This window comes from Populus euphratica, unplaced genomic scaffold, assembly GCF_000495115.2.
Source record: "Populus euphratica unplaced genomic scaffold, PopEup_1.0 scaffold44.1, whole genome shotgun sequence".
Taxonomy (NCBI): domain Eukaryota; kingdom Viridiplantae; phylum Streptophyta; class Magnoliopsida; order Malpighiales; family Salicaceae; genus Populus; species Populus euphratica.
The window spans coordinates 1,835,555-1,846,927 of NW_011499865.1; the positions used below are offsets into that span (position 1 = coordinate 1,835,555).

Here is an 11,373-nt window from a genome sequence, read left to right on the forward strand (position 1 = left end):
TTGACATAATAAACTTAACTAAACATAATAAAAGAGATAAATATAAATAAACAAGAAAAAAACATAAATAAGATAAAAAGTTAACTAAGCAAATAAAAGGAAATGAAAAGCATAAACAAGAGATTAATTTAAACAAAACTTAAGCATTATAATAAAGAGAGAGCAAGAATATGATCTTGATATGAAAACAAAGATGCCTAAATGCATGGAAAATACTTTTTTTTATGGGCCAAAATGAAAAACTATTGATTTATTGATCAATTATTGAGAGGGTGGTCACATCTTGACTTTGTGACAATCCTTATCTTCTTGTCTGAACAAAACATCATTGCTAACATCAAAATTTGAATAGACTTAATTCATGAAAGTTTTAGAAATTTATCTCAGCTTTCTAAAAAAAAAAAATTAAATCATTTAAACTTTTAGAACTCAAGATATGGGCTGAACACTGAACAATATCTAGGCTACATAACAGATTTGGACTTCTTCGTTATTGCTAAGATTTGGCCTTCCAAACAGTAAAAATGAGTCTTGCATTCCTATGAATGTTTTAGGCCTATGTCTTCACTTTCCATCCATATAGATCATACCTAAATCTAAGTTCTGCAGCTCCAGTTATGATCTAGTGACCAAACAGTGTTCCAGTTTGGACTGAGCCAGCATCTCTTTTCTAAGCTTGATCCTCTCTTTGTCTTCTCAATTTTAGTAGTTGAACTCATCAATCAATCATTTGATTTATATGATGGGCCTGCATTTAAGACAAATATGTACCATAAATTAAATGTATCTTATAATATCATATTTATTATTATAAAACATGCTTTAGTTAAGAAGTTATTGATACTTCAAGTGCAAAATGTTGATATAAAACCTTGATAAAAATATATTTTTAAGTACTAATCAATAACTTTAATGCAAAGGTCACAAAAGATATGCAACATTTCTTTAGTCTATGTAGTTTTATCTATAGTTTCAGGACCTTTCATTCCTGTTGAATGCATGTAACATTTCTTTAGTCTATGTAGCTTTATCCATAGTTTCAGTTTCAGGACCTTTCATTCCTGTTGAATGACATATTTGAAAGCAAATATAATGGGTTATAACATGCTTGGAATTTGACTAATATTTGATGGAAGTATAGTTAACACACAAGTATTCAAATAATCAACACAGAAAGCAAAATTGAAATGAAGATTTCCTTTTCTAAAAATGAACTTAGAGCGTAATATATATATCTAGAACTAAAAAATAACAGACTTTACAATAGGCTCATTATTCTTAATTTTTGAACTACTATGAGTTATAAGATATCATTAATAACTCAACATCATTGTTTAATACCTAACAAACAAAAAACTAAAAATAACACGAGAATAATAACATTACATTCCAAGTAAGAGAGAACCCAAGCCAACTAACCATCAAACAACCAGCCACCTAACAAAAAAGCAAAAAGCAAAGCAGTCAAGATACCAACTTTTGGGTTTAAACACATATAAAATAAAGGACATATCAAAACAAGATAGAATACAATGTCTAAAAAAAGAACAACACTATAACTTAATATAGATAACTTAACTTGAAGGAGATTAAACAAATGAGGTGTGATATAAAGAATCAAATAAGCGATGCAAAAAAAAAATACAAATGAAATTTTTATAACCAGTGTAAAATTTACAACTAACTGAAAATACAGATCTAAAAACCAGTAATGAGGCTTAAAATGACATTAGCAGAATTAGAATTAACTGATTGTTAATAAAAACAATCAACATAGTTTACAGTATTGTAGTATTGTAGAGCCAAAAATATGGAAGATCTAGAAATACAGATGAGTAACTTCAACTACTATTAGCACCTGTATTTTTGTACGAGTATACAAATTGAGGTAATATTTGTGGTTAATTAACATAAATCACAACACCCATTCATCTTATAATATTATAAACAAGAACAATAAACAAAAAAAAATCATTTTTATTCCAGCACCATAAAACAGGTAATTAGTTATATAATTGTAACAAAAGTAGTTATATAATTGTAACAAAAGAAACACGTACTCAATTTTACAACAATTGTTTTTGTGTTCCAGGACAAGTTTTCAGGATCTCATTATTCTTGTGCCTCCAAAACCAACAAAGATATGCACATAAATTTATCAACAATGAATAAGCCATTTGTGATAAATAATTGAACAAACAAGCACCAATTTCTTTATTTTAGCAACTACAAAACTAGGAGATTTCAGATCATTGTGTAATTTTGAACAAGTTCAGAAGACATGACAAACTCTTCGCGGTGAAAGCAACAGAAATAATGTGAACAAATACCTTTCTAAATAGATTTGAAAGATCAAAAACATGGAAACACATATCGGATAGGAAAAAAAAAGGAAATTAGTTTTGATAGTAGAGAAGAGAAGATGGTTGGAAATGACAAATCTTGATTTTTTTTTTTTTAATGAGATGAGAGGAATTTGACCGGTCAAGAAACTACTTCACAATGTGGTATATTTTAGAGAAAAAAGACGAATCAGATGATGTTTGTATTTTTGCTCTGATTTTTGAGGAATCGGTGAGGATCTGGGAAGGTCAGGATGTTCCTCCAACAGCCTTTTTCTCTCTCTTCACTTGTGGTCGGTGGATAATGGAGTCGAGGTGCGCTGCTGTCTGCAAATAATGTTTTTTAGCTTTCGTTAAAACGCAGGTGCAGCCACAATTTATAATGGATCAAACCGAAACAAAACCAAATTTAAACATAACCAAACATCTATTTTTGTGGCTGCCTCTCAACCTCACATGCAGCCACGATGCAAAACAGCGACGATTTGTCTTTAGAGAACTGATTCAAGACGCGAAAGTTTATTTTAACAGTGGTCAAATGTGGGATAATGCAGAACTGGCAAGCCGTCTTAGAAAAAAGTAGCGGACAAGCACATCTACCTAGCACCGGTCTTTTTTCTTTAAACATTTGATTTTTTTTATGGTGACGGATTGAATAAAGGGGAAGGAAAGAAGAAGAAAAGCAAACGTGGGCTCCTTTGTGTTGGAATTGGGTTTTGGACTCTTAAGTCCTCAGCATGCCATGCCTTGAGCTATTTAAGCATCATCTTTTTCTGATTTTTCCAAGCTCACTCATCGCTTCTAATACTTTGAGTTAGTTTTGTTTCTCTCTCTCTTTCATTCTCCTACGAGGTAGAGATACAGCAAGAGCGCACACAATGTTTGAGATTGTGCTGGTCCTTGTAGCATTGTTTGTCATATATTACACTCATTTGCTTATCAAATGGAAATACCCAAAAATTAATGGAGTTCCAGTTCATCTCCCTCCTGGTTCTATGGGTCTCCCTGTCATTGGAGAGACCATCCAGTTGCTTATTCCAAGCTATAACTCTATAGACATTCACCCCTTCATCAGAAAACGAATCCAAAGGTATTGTGGAAGCATTATATGTCGTTCTAATTATTTGTTGGTCCCTTCATCAAAATTCGGCTTTTCTCTGTGTCAGGCAATGCATGCACGAGAGGTGCTAAAAGTTTTGCTGGTTTTCTTTCGTGTTTGGGATCATAATTGTTGGTCTCTGTCATAACTTTAACCTCCAAATCACACCATCTATATATAATTATCATGTGCTTGCTAGAATCTCATGTTCTTAAGAATTACATCTCATTGAGATTATGATATCATATTTTCTGATATCTCTCTGGCAAGGTGATGGTCTATTTTTGCCCGTACGATTTTGGAGAGTTTGAAAATCAAACTGAAATACATGGTTAAATATTTTTTTGTCATTTTTTCTCAAAATATCACCCCTTTTGTATTTATTAAACCAATTTTTTTACAAAAAAAAAAAAACTTTTACTTTATGCATCAGAAACACACGAAGTTAATTAGTGTAGAAGAGATGCTAAGGTTGAATACTTGAGAAAAGAGTTCTTAAATTGAATCAGAATCTTTAAATCAATCCCGCTTAAAGGAGCGAGGAAGTGTTACATAGCTATCTAAAATATAGTTTTTAATTGTTTTCTCATTTTATTCTGAAATTGTTTGCTTCTATTTTTCAGAAAATTAATGGAGCAAATCTCTAAACATTTTCTCTGTGATTCAATTTTTTTTTTAAAATTATGATCATGCTAAAGAGTTTTACTAAATCTTGTTTGCTAGCTAATATGATAATTTGTTCTCAAGTGATATAGATGAAATTATTTGAAGAAATAAAATAAAATCATAACATGTGAAATACTTATATATCCAAATTCATTGTTATTCAGGTATTGTTTGAGATTGTAATATATATTATTTTTTAAAGTATTTTTAGTTAAAAAAATATATTAAAAAAATATTTTTATTTATTTTTTAAAATGAATTTGGATAGTAATTTATCATTAAATATTTTCTGAAATATATTAAATGAGCTTCGAAATAAATATCCATCGGTGTGCCCTTTCTTCGAACGGAAGCCATCACCCGAGAAAAAATGGTACCGGAGACTGACAACATTAAACTAATCTTTCTTGTCTAAGGTATGGGCCCATTTTTCGAACAAATCTGGTTGGAAGACCGATCATAGTCTCAGCAGACCCTGAAGTCAACAAGTACATCTTTTCTCAGGAAGGGAATTTAGTGGAGATGTGGTATTTGGATTCATTTGCCAAGTTGTTTGCTTTCGAGGGGGAGTCCAAGGTTACTGCGATTGGTCGTGTCCACAGATACTTGCGAGGCATTACCCTGAACCATTTTGGTGGCGAGAGCCTCAGGGAAAAGATGCTTCCTCAAATTGATGCCTCTGTAAACGATAACCTGCGCCAATGGTCCACTCAGGGAGCTGTTGACGTTAAATCAGCTATTTCACGGGTAACTATTGTTATTCTCACTTAGAGCTGCCTTGGATATTTATATATAGAATTTTCATTCTGTTTCTGTTTTTATTTTTGTTTTTGTTTTTTTAGTGGCATGTTAATAGCCATATTTTTATATATTTTAATAAAATAACTATTATTTTTAAGTGAAAAATACTTTAAAAAATAATAGTAAATAAATTATAACAAGAATATCTATCCTAACCAATATCAGTACTTTGTGAATGGGATCAATACAGACCTCACTCACTGAGGGATTGTATAGTTGTTTTTGCTATTAATTAACCCGTATTAATTTTTGGTGTTTTGCAGATGATTTTCAACTTCACCGCGAAGGTTGCATTTGGGTATGATCATGAAAACTCGAAGGGGGAGAAAATTGAAAACTTGCCCAATTTCATTAAAAGTCTCATGTCCTTTCCCTTGAACATTCCTGGCACTACATTCCACAAGTGCATGAAGGTGATTAACGAGAATTATTGTTAAGATTTGAGATTTCTTTCTTGAAATTACTAAAGTTTACCTGTTCTACTGAAGATTTTTTCCTTCTTTTTTATAATTGGGAATGATCAGTCACGCATCTCTTTCTTTATTCAGGACAAAGAGAAGATGTCAAACATGGTGAGGCACATAATAAAGGAGAGATTTAATTCTCCGGATAAACGTCCAGGAGATTTTCTTGATCAAGCTCTAAATGATATGGCATCAGAGAAGTTCTTGACAGAGGATTTTATTGCTGAACTCTCTTTTGGGATTTTGTTTGCTGCCTTTGAATCTGTGTCCACAACACTGACGTTAGCTATCAAGTTTCTTGCGGAAAACCCTCTCGTGCTGGAAGAGTTGACGGTGCGTGTGTAGCAATACTACAGAAACAAATAAATTCTCCTAGATTCTCATGATAGCTGATAAATTAGTCAATCATTTTCCATTTATTATTTTTGAAAAACTCTTAACACCTTTTTTTTTTTTTCCTTTGCAGGCCGAAAATGAGGCAGTTCTAAAGAAAAGAGAAAATCCTGACGCCCCGCTCTCATGGGAAGAATACAAAACGATGGCTTTTACGCAGAGCGTCAGTACCATAATCTCAATTGTTGAATTGATTTACCTAAACTCTGAGATATTGAAACGTTCCTCACATATATTTTTTTGTATGGATGTGGTTTCTGTATGTATGCGCAGGTCGTTAACGAAACGCTTAGATTGATGAATATTCCACCTGGTTTATTGCGAAAGGCTCTGAAAGACATTAATGTCAAGGGTATGCGTGCATATGCTCTCATTGCAATGAATCCTCTGTTTGTAATTAATTATATTTATTCTTTGATGGAATTGATTGATCGTTTTACGTTTACTTTTCCAGGATACACAATTCCGGCTGGGTGGACTATAATGCTTGTTACTCCTATTGTTCACTTAAATCCTGAAACATACAAGGATCCATTAAAGTTCAATCCATGGCGCTGGAAGGTGTGCCTTTTTATATATCATGGAAACCTTTGAGATGAATATTAAGAATTAAACTTGTGACTTCTCGAGAGTTCTTGGAAATAAACCCTGAATTGCTAATATTTATTGTTTATTTATTTGACGGGACCTGTAGGACCTTGACCAGGTTACTCTTTCCAAGTCTTTCATGCCATTCGGTGGAGGAACAAGACAGTGTGCCGGGGCAGAATTCAGTAAGGTGTACATGGCGTCCTTTCTCCATGTACTGGTGACCAAATACAGGTATATTTGACTTTTACAGTTGCCAAGGATAATTTAACAGGCTGCCATGGAGAAAATTTAAAATGCTTATGCTAATGTATATGTTTGATGCAACAGATGGTCAAAGGTCAAAGGAGGACGCATCACCCGAAGCCCTATTTTACTATTTCCAGATGGTGTCCACGTTAAGATTACATCAAAACGTGATTGAAGGGTAATAACCATCATCTGTAGGCAGCGAGGAAGAAGCAAGACAGGGAGAAAGGGGCCATCCTAGAAAGACTAGACTTTTCGAATGATTTACAGTATACGGCGTTGGCGAGTTTAATTAATTTACATTTTATTTCAATTAACACCAGGTGTTGTGGTGTTGATGATTTGTATCCTATGTGAAACTTTTTTTTTTTTTTACTTTGTTCGTGGTTTTTTAATTTGGTAAGAGAAGTTAATTTATTGGCCTTCCTGCCATTTCCACCTCAGATCGATTGGAAAGCCCTCTGTTTTTCATCAACTCGACTCTATATGTAAAAAAGATATAAACTCTATAGTTTAAAAGAAATGTGGCCAAGTTCATGAAAAGGGTCCAGTCATGTGACCCTGGTAATACATAGAATAAACAAATGAAGGTCATGAAAGAAGCCATCGCCAATAAGCGGTCACAATTCTGAAGGATAGCAGAAAGAACCCAAATGTTTATACATGAAAGAATACGCGGTTGGTTACTGACCATATCCCCAGCGCAGCTTAAAGGAACACAAATGGTTCGTGTGTAGCAAGCAACCTTGCAGTTTCTTCTTTCCTTCCTTCATATTATTGCGCATCATCTTATAGGCATCTAACACTTGCGACGAAAAAACTAACACGCTCCATCTACGGATAAAAAGCGTCTTCCCCACATCAATTTCCCTGAGGAAGAAGAGAAACATCAAGCGAAAAGCAATACAAGATGTGGACAATTGGGTTTCTTGTTGTAGCAGTGGCGGTGGTATACTACACCCATTTGATTAGCAAATGGAGAAATCCTAAAATTGATGGAGTTCTTCCTCCAGGCTCCATGGGCTGGCCCCTCATTGGAGAAACTCTTCAGTTCATAATTCCTGGAAGATCTATTGATCTTCATCCATTCGTCAAGAAAAGGATGCACAAGTAATATGCTGGCTAGCATAGTTTGCGAGAAAAAAAGAGAGAGCATTTTATATCATAATTAAATCATAAATGCTTGCCTGCTTTATTCACTACTAACAAATTCAAATTAATTTCCTTGTTTCAGGTATGGACCGATCTTTAAAACCAGTTTGCTTGGTAAACCTACCGTAATATCCACTGACAATGAAGTGAACAAGTACATCTTGCAACATGAAGGAACTTTGGTTGAGCTATGGTACTTGGATTCCTTTGCCAAGTTTTTCGCACTTGAGGGTGAAAACAGAGTGAGCGCTGTCGGTGAAGTTCATAGATACACGAGAAGCATAACGCTGAACCACTTTGGTGTTGAGAGCCTCAGGGAATCATTGCTTCCTAAAATTGAAAATATCATTAACACCACCCTAGCAAAGTGGGCTACTCAGGGACCTGTTGATATGAAACAAGCTATTGCTGTTGTGAGTACTTTTCAGTTGATCGACACGGTAGTATTAGCTAACAATTTCCTTGTGTTAATTCTAACCTTTCCTTTCTGGCTGTAGATGGTTTTCAATTTTACAGCAAAAGAAATAGTATTTGGCTACGATGCTGCAAACTCAAAAGAGAAGCTGAGTGAGAATTACACGAGGCTTGCGGACAGTTTCTTATCCTTGCCCTTGAAAATCCCCGGTACCATCTTCCACAAGTGCATGCAGGTAAAGAAGTCCTCAAACTTGAAATATGTTCTTATTTGATACTCGCTACTTGGGAGTGATTAATCAATACACACACACACACACACAACTATTGATTCAGGACCATAAGAAGATGATGAAGATTTTGAAGGATACACTTATTGAGAGACTGAACGATCCCTCAAAGCGTCGGGGAGATTTTCTTGATCAAGCCATTGATGATTTGGAGACAAAGAAGTTCCTGACCGTAGATTTCATTCCCCAGCTCATTTTCGGGATATTATTTGCCAGCTATGAATCTATATCATCAACCCTAACTCTTGCAATCAAGTTTCTCTCGGAGAACCCGCAAGTAGTTGAGAAATTAACCGTAAGTATAATTAATACCGATTATCGAAGTTTTAGGCTTCCAGATTGAATGATATCTGGTTTATACTGGCGCTAATTGTTTCATAATCAGGCTGAGCATCAGACTATTCTGAAGAACAGAGAAAATCCAAACTCGAGCCTTGCATGGGAGGAGTACCGATCAATGACTTTTACACAGATGGTTAGTTTCTATGTTCTTAAATGCAAGTCCTTCTTTCTCATTTTTGTTGTAAGTTCGATAGTCTTACATTCTTCCGGAGTGTGGTCAAATCATTCGTAGGTTGTCAATGAAACGCTTAGAATTTCGAACCTTCCACCTGGTATAATCCGAAGAGCATTGAAAGATTTTCAAGTCAAAGGTAATGCTACCAAATCTTAATTCAAGATCTCTTTGATTTCTTATGCTCAATTCAATTGATTGTTTGTGAAATTTCCAGGATACACTATTCCATCTGGCTGGACAGTACTGCTCGCTACCCCTGCTATTCAGCTGAATCCTGAAACATTCAAGGATCCGCTAACATTCGACCCATGCCGCTGGAAGGTTGGGGATTTTACATTTGCTGAATCTTACAAGGGAGGATTAAAATTGATCAATTCACTTTGCTATAACATAAAAAAGCATTGTTAGGATGCCATGTTGCCTAAACACACCAAAGCCAGGACTCTTGTAAGCCCTTGGAAATCCCCATCTCTTTAGGGTGTTTTTTGAGATGAGCTAGGCCTCCTGGGTTTAACTAAGCCCATCTTCTCTCTAGCTCTTCTCTCTAGTCTTTCTGAGCTGCCTGGAGCCAGGGCAGTCCAGGCTTATCGACATACTCTAACATGGACCAATACACTCTAACAAGCATCATTCCTTCACAACTGATTATTTCTCTTGTCATCGCTAATTTGTCCAATGGTACACAGGATCTTGATCAAGTAACTATTTCCAAGAATTTCATCCCATTCGGTGGCGGCACAAGACACTGTGCCGGGGCGGAGTTCAGCAAGCTGATCATGTCTACTTTTCTGCATGTCCTGGTCACCAAATACAGGTATATTTGATTTCTCTTTTAATAATCTCCATGCTTGGCTACGACAGGAACTCTTTTCTTAACTCTCTTCATTGGTTTTTGCCAGGTTTGCTAAAGTGAAGGGAGGAGACGTCTCTCGCAATCCGGTAATGTCATTCGGTGATGGCATCCACATTAAGTTCACAGCCAAGGATGAATGAAGAATTTATTTATTTTTAACCCCCGGAAGTTCATGGACTCTTACTCTGTTCACCAGTTTGCAGTAGCTAGTCCCTTATCGATACGTCACCGCATCAGTATTTTAGATTTTTCAAGTAATTAAATGTGGGACAGTAAGGAAAAAACTGTATGAAAATTCAGTGAATAAAGAAATAATTTAAATCTTGTATATAATAAACACAGTTGTCTGGGGATGAAGGAGAATAATTTAAATCTTTATTTTATTTCTTTAATGAATAAATAAATAGATCACAGCTTCCATTGTTGATTCTTGAACGTAATTAACATCTCATGTAATCGACGGACACCTTCCCATGTGTCTCTCCATGCCAATTATCTCACTCCTATGATTAATTCGGTTCCAAACTACAGAAATCATGCAACCATGCATTTATAATTTTAAAAAAAAAACAATTAATCATAATTTAAAAAAAATCAAGATAACCAAAAAAAAAAAATTGATAAATCTGGACACATGATATTTGCCTAGACAGGGCTGGAGCTCCAGCCCATAATGAGTTGATACATGTATCATGGTCCATTACTTGGACGGGTTTGAAATACTTAACAACTCGATATCCGGATATTATTATTATTATTGTCATTTAGTTGGGTTAAATTACCTTTTTAGCCTTTTTATTGGTGACCATTACTTCATATCTTTCGTTGAGTTAAATTACCTTTTTAGCCTCTTTATTGGTGACCATTACTTCATATCTTTCAAACTTAGTAAATTTACATTAAAATAAAACAAATATTGGTGTGATTGACCCAAATCAAATAAAAAAGAACCAACTTGTATTGTTTTTATGAACATCAATTGAATTGAATTTTTTTCCCCTAAAGATTCCCTCTTCGTGCGTTGATATTATTAACCATCGGTTCACCACCATTCTAGCCATCACCCTAGATTATCCATACAATCCCTTAATCAATATTTACAATATTGTTTTCATTAAAACAATTTAAATATTTTTTAGAAAATAAAATGCATGTTAATCCTTTAATTTATATGAAGTGAACTTGGTAGCTTTATAATTGAATCCTTTAATTTCACCAACATTTTATTAATTTTGATATTAATGGATGAAACAAAACAAACACAATGAGTAGACGATTACTCATTATTCTTGCTGAAGGATGGCTTTGATTTTATTTTATTTTTAATTTTTTCTTACACTATGTGTACAAAAGTTCTGATGAATGAAGATACCAAGAACTAGTTCTGTGACTTGTAAAAATAATGATTCATCGAATAAGAAAAACAGAGACAATTAAAAAGAGACATGAGATGGTGAATGGTTAAAATCTAAACCAATGAAAATTACATGGTGCGAGAGTACGAGAGCTTTGAGAAAGAGTTTTTATTAGGAACAAATTAAAACT

General features: G+C 34.4%; 2 protein-coding genes across 2 annotated transcripts; both read left to right on the top strand.

Annotated features, from left to right (window-relative positions):
* Positions 1-3,100: 3,100 nt before the first annotated feature.
* On the top strand, positions 3,101-7,077 carry LOC105126026 (cytochrome P450 87A3-like). Its single transcript, XM_011026738.1, has 9 exons — positions 3,101-3,432; positions 4,524-4,854; positions 5,172-5,321; positions 5,457-5,705; positions 5,839-5,928; positions 6,039-6,117; positions 6,220-6,326; positions 6,460-6,587; positions 6,684-7,077. The coding sequence occupies exons 1-9, from the start codon at positions 3,221-3,223 to the stop codon at positions 6,775-6,777; spliced, it is 1,440 nt and encodes a 479-aa protein (XP_011025040.1). The 5' UTR covers positions 3,101-3,220; the 3' UTR covers positions 6,778-7,077.
* Positions 7,078-7,241: 164 nt separating this feature from the next.
* LOC105126029 (cytochrome P450 87A3-like) lies at positions 7,242-10,214 on the top strand. Its single transcript, XM_011026740.1, has 9 exons — positions 7,242-7,712; positions 7,837-8,167; positions 8,252-8,404; positions 8,505-8,753; positions 8,844-8,933; positions 9,033-9,111; positions 9,190-9,296; positions 9,662-9,789; positions 9,875-10,214. Exons 1-9 carry the CDS (start codon positions 7,513-7,515, stop codon positions 9,966-9,968), a joined length of 1,431 nt encoding a protein of 476 aa, XP_011025042.1. The 5' UTR covers positions 7,242-7,512; the 3' UTR covers positions 9,969-10,214.
* The last annotated feature ends 1,159 nt before the right edge of the window (positions 10,215-11,373 follow it).

What these genes read in the sequence shown, in the direction of transcription:
- LOC105126026 (XM_011026738.1), top strand. Translation starts at nt 3,221, where the DNA reads ATGTTTGAGATTGTGCTGGTCCTTGTAGCATTGTTTGTCATATATTAC. An exon ending in CATTCCACAAGTGCATGAAG is followed by an intron (nt 5,322 to 5,456) that starts GTGATTAACGAG and finishes TTCTTTATTCAG; the next exon opens with GACAAAGAGAAGATGTCAAA. An exon ending in TCAATCCATGGCGCTGGAAG is followed by an intron (nt 6,327 to 6,459) that starts GTGTGCCTTTTT and finishes CGGGACCTGTAG; the next exon opens with GACCTTGACCAGGTTACTCT.
- LOC105126029 (XM_011026740.1), top strand. Translation starts at nt 7,513, where the DNA reads ATGTGGACAATTGGGTTTCTTGTTGTAGCAGTGGCGGTGGTATACTAC. An exon ending in CAATGACTTTTACACAGATG is followed by an intron (nt 8,934 to 9,032) that starts GTTAGTTTCTAT and finishes AATCATTCGTAG; the next exon opens with GTTGTCAATGAAACGCTTAG. An exon ending in GTCCTGGTCACCAAATACAG is followed by an intron (nt 9,790 to 9,874) that starts GTATATTTGATT and finishes GGTTTTTGCCAG; the next exon opens with GTTTGCTAAAGTGAAGGGAG.